The 21,716-nt window shown below is 37.0% G+C and overlaps 2 protein-coding genes across 2 annotated transcripts in view; both read left to right on the forward strand.

Moving 5' to 3' along the window:
- LOC142337176 (26S proteasome non-ATPase regulatory subunit 8-like) overlaps nt 1–21,716 on the forward strand; it is a 136,163-nt gene that overhangs the window by 110,401 nt on the left and 4,046 nt on the right. The window lies entirely within an intron of this gene.
- LOC142336327 (putative isoleucine--tRNA ligase, cytoplasmic) lies at nt 6,715–21,132 on the forward strand. The gene is made up of 5 exons (XM_075385076.1): nt 6,715–7,210; nt 8,437–11,995; nt 13,894–14,112; nt 16,404–16,569; nt 19,946–21,132. The coding sequence occupies exons 1-5, from the start codon at nt 6,985–6,987 to the stop codon at nt 20,057–20,059; spliced, it is 4,284 nt and encodes a 1,427-aa protein (XP_075241191.1). The 5' UTR covers nt 6,715–6,984; the 3' UTR covers nt 20,060–21,132.

A 21,716-nucleotide genomic window follows, 5' to 3' on the forward strand; every position in this document is an offset into this window, starting at 1 on the left:
ACATGTGTTTTGTTGTGTATAACAGATCTTTCATTGGTTATTTATATTAACAAGTTTTTGATTTATTTAAAATTATAACAGTGTTTAACATATTTTTTAATTAACTTATGAATCTAACCATTTGAAAAAAATAGGTTACAAATTCATATTTTAATTATTAAGTGTCTCCCCTCCGATGTGCCTGTAGTGCCATACACACTTTACTACGGATCCCCTACACTAGTCCTCTCGCTTACCTATAAAATTCGGATGAAAGGCAGCGTTCACTCACCAAAAATCTCAATGTAAAGTTGATGAGCTCCATCCAAGTTTCAATGTAAAAAGAAAGTTCACAAGATGTGATACGTTTTCAGGTTTGTTCAACTCTGTAAAGTTTGCACTTGTGTTAATAGAGAGAAAAAAGATGTGAATAAATTGTAATCTTGTGACAACTTTTTTCATTGGGACTTTTGATGAGTGAGCGTTGCGTTTGATCTGAATTTCCGAAAGGCAGGCGAGGTGTAGGGGATCAATAATGTAAGATTTATGTTAAAAATTTGATTTGAAGTTGCAGTAATTTTGCCTCGAAAATTGAATTTTTAGTTCATAAAATTGAGGAGATGCATACTTACTTTTACCGTTAAGTATACAGTTTGATTAGCTACTGCTCGTAGGGACAGGAGAAATTTTCGTCCCATAACAATTTCTATCCCAATCACAGAACCCGCCACAACTATCTACTCCCCCACATATCTACGCGCAACCGGCTACATACCCCTCCCCCACCTACCTACCCCCTCCCCCGCCCTCACATACCTAACCTACCCCTCGCCCCTTCCTACCTACCCTCGCTCGTGCATACCTGCCCGCCAACTATCTACCCCCCTTTCTACCCCCACCTACCTAACACCCTCCTAACCGCACCTACCCCTCACCCTACTTATCTACCCCTCCTCACTAAGCAGCGCCCCTCCTGTGTACCTGCCCCAACCACCAACCCACACCCTGAAACTAAAAAGTGCGTCTGCTTTTTTCAAAACGCTATAGATCTATTAGGCATTTGTTTTTCTGTTTTTTTTTTGTTTGTCCCCCCCCCCCCCCAGTATGTTATTCACCCCAGTTACAAAGCGCCAATACCTTGTAAATCATTGTGAAACATGACACGTGCGTCTGAGGGGTGCAAATATGCACCCACTTAGCAGGGGGTACAAACGGAAAGGATCCGTTTTTTCTGTTTGAGGTTTCCGATATAGATCGATCATCGGCTCTTTCTTTGATATTTCTGATTGAAGGAGCATATTGAAAGACTCTTTGCGTCTTTCCAAGTAGTCTCCAAGTATGCTATTCACAGAAACTGTTTTGGAGACGTATACTCATGGTGTGAAGGGCGGGTCTTGTCTCCATATCCCACTTAATATCACTCTCTCCCACATCAGCGCCCTTTCTTCACACCCCCAATCCCCAATGCCGCAAATTGTTCAGGCCGTAAGGTTGCGGCCCCGTGCAGACAAAGAACCCTCACCGTTGCCTCCATCAATCCCCCTGAAGGGGCGTGAGGTGAGCGCAACAGGGAGGAGGGGGGTGGTCCACCGGGGGAGGGGGGAAGCGGTGGACCACCCCTCTCCTTGTTGCGCTCACCTCACGCCCCTTCAATTAAGCTAAAGCTAGCCTCACACAACGCTAGCTAACTACTGACGAAGCCAACCACTCGGCGGTCGTTTGAGAGCAATTTGCCCGACGTTAGTCTGTTTTGTTTACTTTTTGGGATTTATTAAGGGTCTTAAATAGTTCAAGCTGTGACAAGAATTGCATCCACCATCAAAGTGGTTGTTTTGTGTTTATTCAATAGTTAGAAGCTGGTCTATTTAAATAATGATAGTTTTTGAGCTTTAAGCTCATATCTTTCGGTTTGTTTAATAGCCGCAAAGCGATAGTGGAGGGTATATTTGGCCTTCTCTTGGTTTTTTGCTTTGTCAAGATTTCTGTTGCGAGCATAATAACGTCACAATAACTTCAAATCTGTTTTTTGTTCATTCGTTCATGCAGTTTCAACTGATTTGAAAAATTCGTTCTTACCTCACTCAAAAATGACTTCCTCACTCTGCAATTGACTTTTTTTTAAAACTTTAGTTCAGCGGGATGAGGCCAGGTGAGTGCCTGTCACTCTAATTGAAGTTTATTCGAGAGCAGCTAATAGAAGCAGCCATAAGTTTACAGCAGTTAGTAAAAAGAAGTTTTTTTGGTCTGTTTTTTACTATCTTTTTGAGACTACAGATGTACAAAGCTATTGCGGCTATTTTCTGGCAATCTGTCAGCTATGTTTATTTTTTTAAATTGAAAACGATCTATCATTTCCATACAAAATTGATGTCCCTAGAGTTGGAGTGACCTATTTGCATTTCTAATAGTCTCTTGGCAAGACTTGCTGTTTTTTGTTAAAAAAATAAGTTTCGGTAATTTTTGCTAGTTTTGTTAGATCATTTCTGTTAATGAAATCGAAATTGTATGTATCAGAAATGTGGTTTTTTATTTATTGTAGCTATGTTGGACAATTGGAGATTCGGCTGTTTTGACTGGCGAGTTTAGGATAACTTTTCTCACTTTTAAATACCGACAAGGCGGCTCGGTAATGTGCGATGGCACATAAGGTTCCGACCCCGCCCATCCACAATTTTGGCATAATTGTCTACCAAATGAGGAACAGATATGAAAACCCAAAAATTATTTTTGCGAATCCCAAGAAAGCCCAAGTCTTTTTCAAAAAATTCTGTATGAACGATATGATAGCCTCAAAAGCAAATAACTCAGTGGAGTAAAAATTGATGCATTAGATTGCTGTAATATGTCAATATTAAGAAAGCGAGTCAAGACGAACAGCAAAATCAAACAACATTAACAACAAACATTACATCAAAAAATTTTTGTCCCTCTTAAAAACTAAATTTAATAGCAAAGTCAACAACCGTCAGATAAACCTAAAACTAAAGAAAAATAACTTATAAATCACCAGAAAACATATGCGACCTGTCCATAAAAAGGTTTGGTAACAAATATACAAAAAAGAACAAAAACAGTAAAGTAAAAAAATTAACTTATTTTTTTTAAACAGTTAACTTCAAAGTAACAAATACCATTAGGAATCAATTGATATTACCACAAATTTACGATTACCAGTGTTTCTATAGAAGGGCATTAGGACCTGTCCTTATTCATTTTTTAAAGTGGCTAAAAAGAACAACAAAGAACAAACAAAATTTCAATTGAACCTTGCCAGAAAACGCTGTCAAAACCGTCAAGCAAAATTTTGGCACTCAAAATATACTTGATTGCGCCTTCTTCAAACAGTTATAATGTAGTACGTGGCCATTCATTAGTAAGACTAGGTAACAAGTAGACAAAAAAGCGAAGTGCTAAAGTATGTAATACTTTTAATTTTTTTTTCGAAACAAAATTACATTCAATGTCATGAAAGGCATTGATTACAAAAGAGCTATTTAAATAGGGTCGTTTATTCATGAAAAGGAAGCCCTCGAAACCTGTAATTATCCAGAATATTTTTTGTATCTACAAAAAGAACGTCAAATATGACAAAAATCAAATTAATTTACTTTTGTGAAAAACCGGTGTCGAAGCCAGTAAGGTCATAACAAATTTTAAAAGAAAAAGATTTTGGGACACCGATCCCTTTTATTCCCTTGACACCCACAATGTCATATTTGACCTGTAAATAACTAACGAGATTAGGTAACAAAAAGAAACATAGAAAGAACAAAATTGCGAAGTTAAAAAGTTTTTTTTTAATTTTGGAAAACGATTGTTTTCAAAGTCATGAAAGCCATCAGCTATCTACTAGTATCAGAATATCGGTTCTTCTATTCTTCCATGAAAAGCCAATGAAAGCTATCACTATACAGGAAATTTTATACGACCGAAACGACAAAGTATAGATGACAGTTAGAGACAAAATTAAAAAATTCAATTGATTTCTTCAAGAAAGAGGCGTCGAGGCCGTTAAAACGATGATGTATATCTTTCAGGATTTTAATATGTTCAATTGTGCTTTATTCTGAATGCTAATAAGGTGACATGAGAACTGTCAATAATGTGATAATGTGAAAAAATTAGAAAACGTGAAAAACTGGCAAATATCAAAACAAACAAATCTGAAATCTTGTGGTATCAGAGCCAGAAAACAATAACTTCAGGCTTAAAACTGCAACCGAGAATAACAGTTAAATCAGTAGAAAGAAGAAGCAGTCTTTCTTTGCTGACACTAAGCTGGAAGTTGAACAAATTAAGAAAAAAATAGAGGAAAAGTTAATTAAGCCATTATTTATTGAAAAGTCAATTATTTTTAAAAAAAGAAACGACCATAAACTTTCAATTAAAAAACTAAATGCATTAGCTTGGAGTTGCTTAGCAAGCGAATTGGTTGGACCTATCACTCCTGAGCTTTGATTTGATATGTTCTGTTCTTTATTATTAAAAAAAGTCTTCTTTTTTTTTAAAAAAAAAGGCCGACTGATTACAACCCGATTTTTTTGGATTGTAACAGTCCAAGAATGGCCCAAAACTAGCCCTGCTAATACTTATTGTCAGTTACGAACAATTGATTTTTCGAATGTTGTAGATATAGATAATTTGTTAGTTGAAAACTCGAAGTAAATTCTGCATTTTTGATAACGAGTAAAGTTAGCAAAAAACGGCAAAGTTTTAACTACAGTGCACTCTCAGCGGACTCTGAAGTAGAAATAGCCCCCCCTGAGTCTACAAAGATTGTATGAGTGTTGTTTGGGGGTGTACTGTTGGCAAATTTAATCAAAGTGGACTAAAGTAGCTTATTTCGTGCTGTTTTTGATGAAAAAGGCTAAATTTTGAAATGTTTATCCAGATTTTTTGGCCAAAAAAATTAAATCAAAACAATCAACAATGCTTGTTCGTATTCAAAAATAAAATCAACGACACTATTTTTAAAAATTATAACAAATTTTAGCAAAATTGACGAAAATTTAGGCAAAAATTCCGGAAAATGTGAATAAAAACAACGTGAATTCACTCTTGTTTTCTCAGACTTTTAAACATCGATAACTCCCTGTAGAAAACGAAAATTAAAAAATCTTTTTAGTTCCATATTCTACGCTGGACGAGCTTTCTAATGATACCAGTCTCAACTCTCTACGATGAATATATCGAGCGGCGAAAATTCACGGAACAAAAAAAAACCCATTTGAGTATGTAGTTCCTCCCCCCTCAAGAGGGTCGGAACAAATAGACGAACTCGTCTTTTTCATATGCCTCCCAGGCATATTTATTGAAGGGTTTGTTTGTTTCATTTTTTTGTATTAGCTTCTGGCTACGTTCGGGCGGAAAAGGTTATTCTGAGAGCATTGACCCCCTGGCTTTTACCCCACATACCTGTACACCACACTAGCAACCACTTATACACACCATCTGTTCACTCATAACCCCCCACTCTCAAACTACCGATACCCCCAATCAGATCACCGAGTTACGTCAAGTCTATGTTGCCAGCTCCATCTAGCTAGCTACCCTCTCTCTCCCATAGTCATCAGTATTTTGAGTAAAGGAAATAATTGTCAGCTTTTTAAAACATTTTCCAATAGTAATATTGGACAATGTACCGTGGTTTTTTATTTCCGTTGCTTAAATTAATATTTTGGTTTCTGGTACTTTCGTCTCGTTTCTGATATACTTCTCGTTTTAACCAAAATTTCTGCTTGACTTCAATCGACATTTTACCATTGACTTCCTGTTTTGCGTGGTCAAAATTGCTAGCATTCAGAATTTTAAGCAGCTAAATTTAATTGGAGGCAATTTTTTGAGAAAAGTGAATTGAAAAGGGCATTGTTCTATCTTCAATCCTTGTAGTCTATAAATAGCTCGTGTAGCCTCATAATGAAGTTTGTCGCTCCCTACCGATAGAGCTGGCTAGAACATTTCTCCCATTGCTGAAGAAGTCTACAATGATATCTAACCACCGCCTGTTGTCCGCAAGGAATCGACCGATGTGAACTAATTTTATTTTCGCTTGAAAAACGAACTGAAGTTCTGCCATTTCCTTGCAAAAAAATTCTGTCGCTCTTCTGGTCTATCTGCTTAACGAATGAATCATGTCGCGTCATTTTAATAGTTTTTTGATGCATTACACAGCCTTAATGTGACATTCAGTAAAAACGTTTGAAGCACAAAAAATTATGATTGCTTTCCGAATTTTGTTTAGATGTAGAAACCACCTTAAAAGCTTTAGTTTTTCTGTCAATCAAACGTTTTCTTGGTCGCAGTGTTGGTTCAAGGAGTTCGAATTTGACTTTGTTAGTTTGCTTGTAATTTAAGTCCGGATTTTGGTACTTGAAGTTTGTGTTGCTGTGCACAATCTTTAATATTACTGCTTTTATTTAGAGCAACGAGGTCATTGAAGGTCAACTGGCTAAGTCCCTTTTTAATTTTTTTGAACTCTTTCGATAGTTTGACCTAAGTCACCAAGTTGCTGCCGGAAAAACTCATTCTTTTTTAATTTTAATCAAATGCTCTTACCTGTGTTGCATCAAGTAGTCATGAATTTGAGTTTCGTGTCAAAGTTACGAAGCTCGTTTGCATCAGCTATAGCTCGGCAGTTATGTAATTGTATCATAATCTATTTATATCTTGAAAATGACGTGATATTCTCAACATTCTTCAGTGAATGCCTAGCTTCGAAAATATGAGCTGATGTAAAATTCTTGCCGATTCGTCATCTGCAGATAAGCTCGTAAATCATTTTCAAAAGGCAAAATTGCTTCAACATTGCGTACCGTTCGTAGTATCTTTTTAGCTAGCGATTGGTAATACATGAATACTGGCCTATTTTCTTGTTAAATTAAAGTCTGTACTGTTGCTGCGAGCTGTTTAACTCTTTTACCCTAGAACTGTTTATTTTAGATTATTTTGTTTTACTTGAACCGTACAAACTTCAGTGGGAGGGCGAAGTTTTATAATTTGTCCAGCATGGTGACATCAGTGCCGTCTAATATCTCTTTTCCTGCAGAAGAGGAGAAAATTCTGCAGTTTTGGGACTCGATAAAAGCGTTCGAAACGAGCTTGGCCCTGAACAAAGGGAAGCCTGCGTATACTTTTTATGACGGGCCTCCATTTGCTACAGGGATGCCTCATTATGGACATATTCTGGCGGGAACCATCAAGGACACGGTCACAAGATTCGCTCACATGTCAGGTAGGTTTATCTTCTTGTAACTAATTTTGATAAAGCAATCACTGTATTAGTACCCTATCATGTATAGTTGAGCAGAGTCAATATTTGCCTTTATTTGTTTTGTTAATTCGTGACGCTTATTCGCGCGTTTCATCAAGAAGCAGAGAAGTCAGAAGTTAAGCCGAACGGTTTGTTTCAAGCATCAGTTGAACTTCATTGTTTAGATCTTTCTTTCAAAGATTGCCCGGATCTTTCTTCATTTATATTTTAAAAGTAAATAATTGATTTTCAGCAAGTAAAAGTTTTGCAAATCTGTATTTTTCTGAAAAAGATTACTTGATCGTTTTTCTGTATTGTCCTAAACTGGTCTTGCGTTCATTTGACTGATTTGATTATTCTATTCTTCTTGAGAAACTGGATGAACTTGTTGAGCCCGGGTATTAAGTGCTTGTGTAGCTCTCTTAGAGATTAAATAGGCTGTAAGTATGCGGTTTACTGAAGCTGCTGAGGAATCAGAAACCTCCTGCAGTGAATGGCAATTTTAACTATGGCAGGTTTGGATCCCCCACTGGGGATTTGGTTCTGGCTGCCTCACTAAGTTTAAGCTAGCTGGAGAGTAAGGCAACACTTCTCCTACCGTTCGAGAACAAACCCTCAGACGGTAGTCGGTCATGGTTTATGCTCAACTTTAACCAGAGCTGGCGAGATTGGCAACTATGAACATCTTCTATGTATTGGGAATTTTTGTTTCGGAGTTTTTAAATTATTTTGCGTTTTGAGACGTTGTTTTAGGAGTCATTTTTTAGAAAAGCATTTTGCAAGAGAAGCATTTTTATGGGTTGGGTGATTTTCCCGAAAGCGAAATTATTTTTTGTCTGTTTAAATTTGCAGTAAAATATTAATATTGATTTATCGAAATTTAAGTTGTTTCATCAAATTATGAGGAGCAAATCCATCCATCAGCTTGATGAGCATCGCGTTTTTAGTTTCTTTTCGGCTTTGTTCTTTGAGTTTTGAAAGATTCGAGGAATTATCTGCAAACTCACGTTTGCGTATCTGGGAGTCTCCTTTATACTATTGACTAACTAGATGTTCAAAAAAAATCAATCACAAAACAGTTGTTGGTTCAATATTTTGTGGCCTGATAATGGAACGACCATTCAATTCACTTAAACTGAATTGTGTATTGGTATTAATTGTTGAAAATAATGCGCATCTTCGTTTAGAATAATTTCAACCTTCTGTAGGGCATAACGTGGTGAGGCGCTTCGGTTGGGACTGTCATGGCCTACCCGTGGAGTACGAGATCGATAAGCTGCACAACATAACAGGACCAGAAGACGTGGAAAAGATGGGAATCGCAAAATACAACGAGCTTTGTCGCTCAATTGTGATGCGTTACTCTTCTGAGTGGGAGCGTGTTGTGAAGCGTGTGGGACGATGGATTGACTTCGAAAATGACTACAAAACAATGTACCCGTGGTTTATGGAATCAGTGTGGTGGGTGTTTAGCGAGTTATTTAAGAAAGGTTTTGTCTATCGTGGATTTAAAGTCATGCCTTATTCAACAGCCTGTAACACGCCGTTATCAAACTTTGAAGCTAATCTGAACTACAAAGATGTAATTGATCCGGCAGTTATTGTAAGTTTTCCTCTAGTTGATGATCCAAGCGTTTCTTTCCTCGCCTGGACCACAACGCCCTGGACATTGCCTAGCAATCTGGCGCTTTGTGTGAACCCTAAGCAAACGTACGTGAAGGTAAAAGACCTGAGCAATGAGAAAGTGTACATTATGATGAAAAACTGCTTGAAAGCGATGTTTAAATCAGAAGAGCAGTATCAGATATTAGAAGAGATCTTGGGTAAGAAACTAGAGGGCACAAAGTACGAGCCACTTTTCGATTTCTTCAAGTCGTTCGAATCAAGTGGGGCGTTCAAAGTCGTGGTTGACGATTACGTCTCGGACGAAGCTGGTGTTGGAATCGTTCATCAAGCGCCATATTTTGGCGAAGATGATTACAGGATTTGTCTAAGCTATGGTATCATCAAGAAAGGAGAGAACGCAGTCTGTCCTGTTGATGCTTCTGGTAAATTCACATCAGACGTGACTTTGTTTGCTGGTCAGTATGTGAAAGATGCGGATTCGAACATCTGTAAACACCTCAAATCAGTGGGAAGATTGGTCCGGCAGTCTCAAATTAGCCACAGTTATCCGTTCTGTTGGAGATCTAACACGCCTTTGCTCTATCGGGCAATTCCTTGTTGGTTTATCAAAGTTGAGCAAATAGTGGACAAGTTATTGAAGAGTAACGAGCAGACGTACTGGGTTCCAGATTCGGTTAAGGAGGGCAGGTTTGCAAACTGGGTGTCGAATGCGCGTGATTGGGCAATTTCTAGGAATCGCTATTGGGGAAATCCGATGCCTATTTGGACCAATAGTGATTTCACCGAAGCTCGCTGCATTTCTTCAATTGCCGAGTTGGAGCAACTCTCGGGTCAGAAAATAACAGACATTCATCGGGAGTCAATTGACCATATCACGATTCCTTCTTCTAAACCAGATGGCGAACCTTTGAAGAGAATCAGTGAAGTTTTTGATTGTTGGTTTGAAAGCGGAAGCATGCCTTACGCACAGCAGCATTACCCGTTCGAGCACAAGAAAGATTTCGATGAAAACTTTCCTGCAGATTTCATAGCTGAGGGCTTAGACCAAACTCGAGGCTGGTTTTACACTTTACTGATAGTCTCAACGGCGCTATTTAACAAGCCACCATTTAAAAACTTGATTTGCAATGGTCTGATCTTGGCTGAAAATGGTGAAAAAATGTCGAAAAGTAAAAAGAATTTCCCAGATCCAGAAATTATTGTGAACAGTTATGGAGCCGATGCGCTGAGACTGTACCTGATTAATTCGCCGGTTGTGAGAGCTGAGGAATTAAAGTTCCGAGAGGACGGCGTGAAATCAGTCCTCAAAGAGGTGTTCATACCTTGGTTCAATGCGTACCGTTTTCTGGTCCAGAATGTGGAGAATTTGAAATGCGAACATGGAATTGATTTCACCTTCAGAGAGGAGTCCCTAAAAGACGTTGCAAACTACATGGATAAATGGATTTTGAGCGCAACGCAGTCTTTGATACAGTTTGTTAACGATGAAATGCATTCATATCGACTCTACACTGTGGTGCCAAAACTTGTCAAGTTTATTGATACGCTCACTAATTGGTATGTCCGAATGAATCGGAGGCGCATTCGGGGACAGGACGGTTTGGACGAATGCTTGTCATCATTGAACACTTTGTTCTCAACATTGTTCAACATGGTACGCTTTATGGCTCCCTTCATACCGTTTCTTACTGAATACATGTACCAGAATCTGAAGAACCTTCTAGAAAATTCTTCAAAATTGGGCCCCGATTTGAGGTCTGTACATTTCTTAAGCATGCCTAAACCGTCAAATGACTTGATTGATTTGTCAATCGAGACCGCAGTTTCCAGAATGCAAACTGTTGTTGAAATGGGAAGGTTGGTTCGTGATCGAAAGACGCTGCCAATTAAGTACCCACTTTTGGAAGTTATTGTCATCCACAGCGACCCAGAATGTCTGCAAGATGTTGAAAATCTGTCCAAGTACATCAAAGAGGAGCTCAATGTGAAAACTCTCGAAACTTCATCGGATAAACAGAAATATAAAATTTCATACAAAGCACTCCCGAATCTGAAACTTTTGGGCACGAAGTTGAAGAAAGACATGAAAAAGGTAACGGACGCTGTAAAGAATTTGACAGATGGCGAGTTAGTCAAATTGAAAGAGACGGGCAAAATTGAAGTTTGTGGGTATGAACTTACGGAAGAAGAACTTTTGGTTAAACTTCAATTTGATGAAAGTGTCAAAGAGGAGTTTGCACGTTACGAGGCACTATCCAGCGAAGATTTCCTAATTCTTTTGGATATAACTCCAAGTGAGGAAATGAAAGAGGAAGGGATTGCGAGGGAAGTTGTGAACAGAATTCAAAAACTACGAAAAGCTGGAAAGTTGAATCCGTATGATGAGATAACGGTCTACTTAGAAGTTGCTCCGAACTCAAAGTTGGCAAAAATTGTCGATAACAATTTCGAATTGATCCTTTCTTCGGTTAAGCAGCAATGTTTCAGAAAACAGCCTCCCAAGAGTGCTAAAGTGGTCTGTTCTGAAAGCTTTGATCTTCAGGAATCTAAATTTACAGCTACCATTTGCTGGCCGGCTGAAAATGATGACTCATCCAATTCTGGTCTGTACCCGGAATCAAAACCAGAAAGTGCTGAATTTGTCAACGTGAAAATTCTCGCTAAGAAGTTCATGGAAGGCACAGAATGCACGCTTCTGCTTGAAAATCCCACTGGAGCTAAACATAGTGCAGCTACCATAGTTAATCAGATCGAAAATGTGTTCAATTTACGAGGGATGGATATCTATATTTACACTGATTCCAAATTATCAGCTGAGTTGAAGTCGGGAGAAATCAGCAGCGGTCAAACTTTGTTTGTCAAAATTCAAGGTTCTTCAAACGATTCCGAAGATCTGAGCTCTTTTGAGCCGTCTGAGAATCCGCTTTGCAACTTTATCAACGTGTGTTTTGGAAAGCGCAAAGGAGTTTTGATGCTAGAGAACCCTAAAGGTCATTGGATCAAGAAGTCAATGTTGCCGCTGTTTGTTCAGAAGCTTTTCGACCTTAACAGTGCCCCGTTTGTTAGAGTGAAAACAGAGCCGGGAAAGAACCAGCCTACCTTGGATAGTGTGACCTTGTCTGACCTCTGCGGAAAGACGCTGTATGTCTGACTTTAAAGTGTTTTAGATGGTGGTGTGGTGTCAATAATACCCGATACCTTATGTGTGATTTGCTGCTGTACAGATATTAAGCTTTTGCTGTCACGGCCACAGCTTTGACCTGACATAATTAAAATTTATTATTGGAATTCGTTTCGTTTTGATGTAACCAGCCAACGCTAAGGGTTTTCTTCATTTTTACCTATTCCCCAAAACCCGAATTCACTTTGTTAGCCCCTACTAGTTGTAAATCCTTTTCTGTGCAACAATTTTAAAATGAACTTTTTAAAATCGCTTTGCAGTTGCAAACTGATGAGATTTCTGGTGTTGTATCTGCGGCAGCATGGCAATAAAAAGTTTTTAGTATTGCCATTCAATTCATCGTAATACAAACTTTTCCATTACTTAGATTTTTACCTTTATATCTACTTTCTTACACATTCTTCTCACAAATAAAATTTGCTCAAAGCATATATGTCTTGCTGCTGTTTTTCTGTCTGTTCTTTCTGCATTTTTTGCGGGCCTTTTTAAATTCCAATGTAGTGACTTTCTGACAGGCGAAATTTTTTTTTGATGTGCCTCTTTATGTGCTCTAAATTGGTATCAGTTTGAACAACAGAATTAAATTTTGTGGGACATTGTGGGAAGTTTGACCTCCGTTCACACCAGAAACACCAAAATTAGTTTCACAATCGATTTCAATTGAAATAAATGGTCGGCAAAGATACTTAGCAAAAAATATGCAGTATAGTAGAAAACATGATAGAAAATATTCAATGCTTTATTCTATATAGATTAAAGTTATGGGGTAAAAAAATCGAATCAATTTCTGCCATAAATGCTGGACAGACCTAAAATGATGTGCTGCAAATGCTCAATTTGAAAAAAAATTGACCGCTTCTACAAATGTTTATCATGTAGAGACATGTTATGGACACTTGAGTACTTTATAGCGTTAAGTGGTTTTTGAAGTACCGCTTTTAAGTGTTTTAATTGGTATTCGCCTTATGTCCAGAAAACTTTATTTCTTAAGTTTTTGCTTAACGGCTGGAAAAGGAAAAAATGTTTGCCTATTACCGTACGCCCTTTTTTAATTGCTCCATTTTTAATAGCTCTCAAACTAAGTGTATAAACAAGTAAAGCTTGGTTTGCATTAAGTTCTTAAAGCCTTATGGCTCGCTAGTCTCTAAGTATGCGATTATTCAGCGAAGCAGTTAAAGAGACATAAATTAATGATATGAAGGGTGGTCCCCCACTTACCCCCTCCTCTCATGCTCACCTCACACCCCTTCAATTAAGCTAGCTAGCCTCCCTACGCCGCGCAGCTAGCTACTGACGAAGCCAACTGCTCGCCAGTCGTTTGAAAGCAGTTCTCCCAACTTTAGTTGGTTATGATTTATCAATTGGAACCTTGTGTTTTGCTGTTTTGATTTCAGATCTGTTTCCTTTCCCCGTAATGATTCTTTCATTAGCCTATGTGAACAATTTGAGTTCACTAATGCTTTGTATATCTAAGATCAGGAAAGGCGGTTACAATCATTATATGCCATCATAAGGGTAAAAAATACCATTGCTGATTATCATACTTGAAGTGGGAAGGAGAAAAAGAAAACATTCCCCGCACTCGAACCTCCATTCTAGGGTATCGTTATAAATCATTAATATTTAGATCTTACACGCATATAATATCAGTTTAATCGCTAGGCTACAATTTTCATTATGAAAGCAAAAGCTGTCATTAGTTTGTTCACATATGCTTCTATGAGGGAAATTTTTAGTAATTATCTTGCTGTATAAAGATGTTCCCACAATCAGTTCCAATTAGTGTTCCAGTTAGTCTATCGGAATTGGTAATTGGATATAAAGCGCATCGGAGATCGGTGCTCGGGTGTCGTTTCAGAGACGCGATGTCAGGAATTGCCACAGGTCGGTTGCAAGAGGAGCGAAAGTGCTGGAGGAAAGACCACCCTTTCGGATTCATCGCCAAACCCTCAAAAAACCCAGACGGTACCTGGAACCTTATGAACTGGGAATGTGCAATCCCTGGGAAAAAGGGTACACCTTGGGAAGGAGGCTTATTTGCTCTGAGAATGATTTTTAAGGATGATTACCCAATTAGGTAAGAATGGTCACAAGAAATTAGTAAATGGTTTTCAAATGCGCGTTTTAATTCCCAAGTCGCTCTCCAAACAAATTTTAAGTGATCATTTTTTCTGACTCTTCCAGGGGGCCGAAAGGTTGAAGGCCAGGAAAGATCTCCCTAATTCTCATTGTCCAAGATTTTTTCAGCAACCTGAACTTATAATGGGGTTACTAAAATTAATTTACACATGTGCGTGATGGCATCCGTTAGTATAGCTGTACCACAAACAAAACTGACCACTAAAAATTTTGGCCATTGAAAAGTTTTGTTCTTAGGGCACACATTAAGGCATACAAAAAACACTTGTTAATTAAGCACAGGACACTTGTAAATTGAGACGTCTGCTTTTGACACTCGTTATTCAATGCTGCACCCGGTATACCGACATCTTTTCCGCCTATTCATAACTCTGCTCTTGTCCATTATACCCCCTCCCGCAATGTTGGTGGTCATATAATTGTAAATGTACCAAAATGTAAAATTTCTGCTGTAAACTGAGACACCAAAGTGTTTTAATATACTCAAACTACTGCGTTTTAAATTTTTGTTTGACATGAACCGCTTCTAAAAGCACACTTTTAAACGCTTTATCAATTGAGAGTGCAAATATTTTTTCAAAAGTAATTCAAATTTTGGCTCAACAGATGATAAAGTTGAACTTTTCAACAAAACTATTTCATGTGGTCCTATTTCAGGGGACTAAAAACTTTGATTGATTATTTCGACTTCCGGAATATATAAATCGGGTTTCAGGTAGTTTTTTGTAGTTTTTTCTTTCAAATTTTTCACTTTGTACGTCTCCTCTTTTCTTAACTGAATGCTAACTTTTAAGGGAATATGAATACTTCGATCAATTGTTACGTTTTTTCGGAATTTAATTGGAAAGGCAAGGTGAACTCGGGCTACTGAGATTTAGTGACCAGGAACTAAACAGATAAACGAGTTCCATCAAAACTTATTAAACTGCTCTTCTCTAAACTCAAAAGGTCTCAAATAGAATAAAATCAATAGCTTTTAAAATAAAACCAAGAAACAGCTTCATTTTTGCTGAAAAAGATAGTCTATGACACCTGTATTAATGAGTCTAAGGGAAAGGACAACCAAAACGACCACACAATTGGTCAAAAGCTAAAATTCGTTGATAAATTTGAAATCAAGTGAGTCAAATTGAATAGAATTAGATATCAATTGAAATCAGTAAATTGGTGCAATAATTTCCCATCAAAAAACCAATGAGACCTATGGCCAATGAGGCCAATTGATAGGGCAACTAAAGCTGCCATAAGAAGAATGTGAATTTAAAAAGACAATGTCAAGTTATCGTTAATTATGAATAAACTTCATTAAACGGATTTTATTTCTGCAGCATTAGAGAGACAATAAGTAATCAATGAGATTTAAAGACAGCGCAAGAAAAATAACGTCAAAATTGGCAAAACCCAAGGGTTATGGCATTTGAAATTAAGTAGTGGCAATGTGGTTAAATACTTGAGATATTAACTGACAACATTGCATAGATCTATTTATGCCTCATCAATTGTTCAATGAGACCTGTCTTTAATGGGACTATATAATTGGGCAACCAAAGCGACCACGGGAAGAGACAAAGCTAAAAAACTAGTGATGCTTTCTGAAACCAATTAGTGCCAAAGTTGTTGAGAGTGTTAGATTCGAATTCAAACTTTTAAATAGCTGCAATCATGTCTCATTAGGGAGTCAGTGAGACCAGTCTTTATTGAGACTAACGGACTGGACAGCAAAAAGAACTATGGAATTAAGCAAACTTAAAGTTTCACGAAAATGAAGACATTTAGTATCTAAATCATATAAGACATTAGCTGCCTTTGAGGAGTTTAAAATTGGGAACTATATATCTTTAGAACATATTGGTCACCTCTTAAGAGGAATTGTAAAAAATATTCCAGATATAAACTGTGAAAACAGATATTAAAATTCAGCATGCAAAAAAATCATAATTTTTTTTTTCAATCATTCAAATCGGTTTCAAAAATTTTCTCGTCTTTACGCTCGCTTTTCGCACCTTTTTTAAAATCAATTTGTCTTAAATCACCACTTTTTCGAATTCTTATTGACAATTTGCTCAATCGATAAGTTGTACCTGCGGTATCGCAACAAGACTAGAATAATTATTGAAAGCGTTGCACCAAGTTCAACTCAAATTTGAAAATGCGAGGCATTTTAAGAATGCATTAGAAGAAAGTACTTGACCAGAATTTCTGCATTTTTGAGATGGTTGAGGTGTTTAGTCCCCCCAAGTGCAAGTTCGAGCCCCCGCTGTTCCATCCGAATATCTACCCCAGTGGCACAGTGTGTCTGTCTCTCCTGGATGAGGAGAGGGACTGGAAGCCGGCTGTCACCATCAAACAGATCCTTCTCGGCATACAGGACCTCCTAAATGACCCCAACATAAAGGTACTCTCCGTTCAGTTAAATACAAATCTACTCTGTTTCACCTGAGTGTCGATGATCCCCGGTGCTATGTATGTGTATTAAAATTTTTGCGGTGCTATGTATTTGTATATGTCAAAAAGCACGTTCAATTCTGTCGTTTTTCGCCCTTTAACAAGTCAGAACAAGTTAAGATCTGATGCTACATTTGAACTGCAATCTGGCCTCATCTAACCACTTCAATGAACAAAGCTTATACGCGCCTTGTTGTATAAACTATTTATTCACTCAGTGACGTGCTTTATAGGCACTCATAATTTGCATTTGAGGTGATAATCAACAATAGTCAGGTAATAAACAGTACCGGGACATATACTCCCCGAAACTTTTTATTAATAGCCGCACAGCGATAGCTGGGGCTATTATTGGCCTTCTCTTGGTTTTTTTTACAATTTAAAGAATTTGAATTGTGTTGGGGCGTTGTCTTTTTTTTAAGATCTGTTCACACATTGTCATGATTTTTGAAGTCAAATTGGAGTAGTGATTTTGGTCACGCCGAAACAGGAAGTGGAGCGAAAAAGCAAGTGGTTTTGCAGGGTGAATTTTTTCGCGCTAATTTTAAAGTACAGTGAGAAAACGTGTTTGAACAAAAATTCGCGTTCTCTGTAGTGGTTTTTTGTTCACATGCGGCAATTCTACTCAGTTTTTTCTGTTTTTTTCAATTTTTTGAATCGGATTTTTTCTAAATGGTTTGCCCAATCCATTCATCGTTCATTCTAGGCCTAGTTTTTTTTGTTTAAACCAAATTTCAATTTATCGCTCGTGGTTTTTTGTTCGCATGCGGCATTTTGACATTGATTTTCTGATTTTCTTTCGATCTGATTTTTTTTAGAAATGGTTTTCCCAATTCACTCATAGTCCGTTCTAGGTCTAATTTTTTGTTTAGTCAATGAAAAATCTTTGAATTTTACGTCAGAACTTGTCCTGCTATGATTTTTTTAATTCGTCGTCTAGATTTTTTTCTTCATTCGCGTGATTAAATTTTTGGTCACACGTGACTTACCTCACTCTCAAAAATCACTTCCTCACTTTGAAATTGACTTTTATTTACTTTAATTCAAAGAGATAAGTTCAAGTGAATGTATCACTCTAAATGAATGTTATATAAGAGCAGCTGATAGAGGCAGCAATAACTTATACAGATTCTTAATCAAATTATAATATCTCAGCCTTCAAAGAAAAAACTATTTTTTTGGTCTGTCTTTTTTACTGTTTTTTAGGCAGATCTACGAAGCTATTGCGGCTATTTTTTTATGAATGCCTATGAGTCACAAAAATTCTCTGAGAAGCTCTCACAGTATGGTTCAACAAAACTCCTGAGGAACGCTTGAGGTGGCACATAATATTTGTTTGAAGGGCGATTTTGGACCCCCGACCCAGCTTTTATCCTCACCTTCCTTGTAGCTTGTTTTAACTAATTTGATTGTTATGTTGATTATTTTATCTTGACTTTCTGATACCTTTGAGACAATTTAGACGAAAAATAGAATTATCAGGTAGTGTTTAGACTGGCATATTTGACGAAAAATTAAAAACATCAGAAAGCTGTTGAGAACTGACTCTAAAAGCCATGTAATTTTTCTTAAACAAATTTTGAAGCAATTATAGTTGTCGTGGGTTTGTTCTATGCAAATTCTTAACTGCCCGCGAACGAAAACTGTGAAGAAATTATTGTAAACGTGTCTTTTTTTATGCACAATTATTGCTCGACCGTTTCGACTTTTTGCTTGATCTAAATTTCGCTCATTCACAATTTTTAGTGAACTGAAGTGTGGAAACTCAAGCTAGCTTATCTGTAGAAAATACCAACCCTCGGTTGTTAATCGCGGGCGATTATTTTTACGCTAGTCGCTTGTGTTCAAAAAGTAAAATTTATGAAAATGTTGACGATACACAAGCAGTCAGATCATTAATCTGGTTCTTTTGATAGTTTTGAGAATTAATTGTTTCAGAGAGTTAATTGTTTCAGAGAATTAATTGTTTCAGAGACTTAATTGTTTCAGAGAATTAATAGTTTCGGAGAAGTAAGAAATAGTTTAAAAAGACCGAGAAAGTGTAAGATAATTTGTTTTGGCGTTACTAAAAAGCAGAATATTGCTCCAAAGTGCGATTGCGTTTCAAGAAACTTGCTCATAAAAAATTCGTGACTTTTGGTCTTGTGGATCTAACAGTTCGGTTTTTGTCTTTGGGCAGCTTTTAGGGGGGATACTCTTCCTTAGATAAATGCGTTTAATTTTTCTCGAATGAAGTTTGAAGCAGTTATTGAAAAAGTGTGTCGTTTTGATGCAAATTTATCACTCTACCTTTTTGACTTTTAGAGTAACGTTTTGCGTGATCTAAAGGTATTGTTCTCGCGGCTTCCCATTTTTGACTGAACTCAAGGGGAATTTGGTGTTCTTTTTTCACTTTAAATTGTAACAGTGCTATATAATAACCTCAAATGACGTCATTTGAACCTCTTTGTAAATTTAGTCCCTCCTAAAGGCTACATCCCCTTCTCAACTGTGCAATAGATTCAAGCTCCCACGTGTCGTACGAAAGCAGTTCTCCCGATTTCCGTCGGTTATTTTTCAATAACCCACAATCTGTTCGTAGCGGGTGATTTTGGCCCAACAAGAACAGAAAGTTTTTAATCCTGGACCAATCATCCATTCGTTTCCGTTTTGTTTTAAAATTGATGCCTATTTTGTTTTTATGATCGGAGGTTTTTTTGAATGGTTTGGTCATAATCCATTCATAGTCAATTCTTGATCTTGTTTTTCATTTAGTCATTGAAAATTTTTTGAAAGGTTGGTCAGGATTTGTCCTGCTTTATTTTTAACTTCTCTTTATCTTTCCTTCACGTTGTTCGTTTTAAATAACTCACGAATTTCCGTTAGTCTCATGGCTTACCCCACTCACCGTTTATACTGAATGGATTTTAAATTCTTTCCCTCATTGAATTACGCAATGCAGTGAATAAGATTAAGGTCTTCAGAGAGAAATCAAAAGAAGCTGTATAAACCGATAACTCCCGGTCATTAAGTAAAAGACCATTAGGTTATCAAATGTGCGTCAAGCTCGTCAACGGCATCTATTTTCCGGCAATTTGCCGGCTATGTTACTTATGGCTAATCCAATTTTATGGACTATGCCCATGGGCTGTGCGAATGATATGCAATGAAAAAGTCACATTATTTCCACATTTTTATGACCTCTTAATTATTTTTGCGGTAAATGTGGCTGTGTTAGAGAAGGATAGTTTTAAGTTTTCACTTAGATATATCACAAGATGCAATTTGTTGGGAAGATAATCGACTTTTCATTAAGTAAATATGAATGTTTTGTTTGGGTGTTTAAGGACCCAGCACAGGCCGATGCGTACACTTGTTTTCAATCAGACAAGGTGGAATACGAGAGGAGAGTGAAACAACAGGCCAAACAGTTCCCACCTGAAAAGTATTTGGGACACTGACCACGCACGCCCCTTCTCACCTACACACCTACTCCATTTGGAGAAACCGTTACGCTGTGAACCCCCTTGTTTCTCAACACAACACAACTCATATACAGACTCCTCGTTGCAATCTAGCAAGCAAATAAAGTAGCTCTTGATTAGTGAATTTGAAAATATCGAGATAATTTTTAAGTCCTGTTAACTAGACCATCTTAACGCTTGCGTGCAATCAATCGCAGAAAATATTGTTCGATAGAATTGATGACTGAAATTGTTATTATACAATGCATTTATAGAGTTAACAGGACATGTGATGTTTTTTGCGATGATGGTCGAAATTGTAATAACCGCTGGTGTGCAATGTTATGCTATCAACATCAGTGATTGATAAAATTGTTATGATGGGTACTGTTTCCTCCATCTGAATTAGATTATTTTAAAGCTTCCAAAATTGCAATGCCTAATAATAGCTCTTACTTGGCTCTCTAGAAAACCTTTTTTTGCCACAAAGCTCCTGTGGTGGCTTGAGATAAGCAAATTCTTGTTGGTTTGCCCAGTGAGTGAGAGGAAACATGTCCTTAAAATCAAATAAGGCTTGCTTGTTTCAAATCGAACTGGTTTTCGAGTTTTATTGTTCCCTTTTAGAAACTATATCGCATTTTCTCGATTTTTCTGTTCTGATCATATTTAGCTCCTTGTGTACGCATATCTGTATAATCAAGGCAAAATACTTCTTTGTGGTTACAGTTGCTTAGCTTTTCGGATACAAGGATCTAATAAAGAATGACTTTGTTTTATTTATTTTCAGCTATTCGATGTGTTAGCCTCTATTTTCATTATGCTATGTTATTGATGTACTTTTTACGATGTCTTTATCTCTCTTGCTTAAATGTTGAAATAGTGATGAGTACTTAAGTAGAGTGAAATTTGTTGGTTTAATGTAGATGACGATAATGATTATGATAACAGCAGCTGTGTTGATGTTATTTTGAAAACTGATTACTGTTCGTTTCTTTCTTGGCGTGACTTAACAGAAAATAGTCAGTTAACACATTCATTAGTTTTTTTTTATAATTTAATCATCAACGTGGGCAGTTTTTAATCTTTTTTCACTGCTGCATTGGAAAAATTTCGGCATCTCAGTTAAACGAAATTTGAAATATCTCATTCATATGATTCTTATCAAGAAGTACGCCAATATATATTAAAAAAACTTCTATATAAATATAAAATTGTCACAGCACAATTTTCTAGCAATTATACTGAGCGTCAAATGCAAGATAGCACCTAGTTTTATGAAGTTAAAAACGTTTTTGGACCTTATATGACGTCAACTTCTGATCAAATTTAAAAAACAGCTTGAACACCGTCAATGATCTACATCAGTCGTCTTGAATCTCCTTATAAAATTGAGATAACACGTAATGGTAACTTACAGTATATCCCAATAGAAAGTTGACAAACTCTATTTAGATTTCACAGTTAGAAGAAAGATGTCCGACAATGTGATGTTTTTTTCGTTTGTTACTCTTTGCGTTTTTATTTGCGTTAAAAATAGGACAGAATAGATATAAATGAAATGTGAATTTGTAACACTTTTATTTTCTCTGTGAGACTTAGATGGAGTCCGTCGACTTTTCATTGGGGCATTTGGTAAGTTTGATCACAAGTTGTA

Source organism: Convolutriloba macropyga, chromosome 3 (genome assembly GCF_964194025.1).
Source record: "Convolutriloba macropyga chromosome 3, txConMacr16.3, whole genome shotgun sequence".
Taxonomy (NCBI): Eukaryota; Metazoa; Xenacoelomorpha; order Acoela; family Convolutidae; genus Convolutriloba; species Convolutriloba macropyga.

What these genes read in the sequence shown, in the direction of transcription:
- LOC142336327 (XM_075385076.1), top strand. Translation starts at nt 6,985, where the DNA reads ATGGTGACATCAGTGCCGTCTAATATCTCTTTTCCTGCAGAAGAGGAG. An exon ending in AAGATTCGCTCACATGTCAG is followed by an intron (nt 7,211 to 8,436) that starts GTAGGTTTATCT and finishes AACCTTCTGTAG; the next exon opens with GGCATAACGTGGTGAGGCGC. An exon ending in GACCTCTGCGGAAAGACGCT is followed by an intron (nt 11,996 to 13,893) that starts GTATGTCTGACT and finishes GTGTCGTTTCAG; the next exon opens with AGACGCGATGTCAGGAATTG.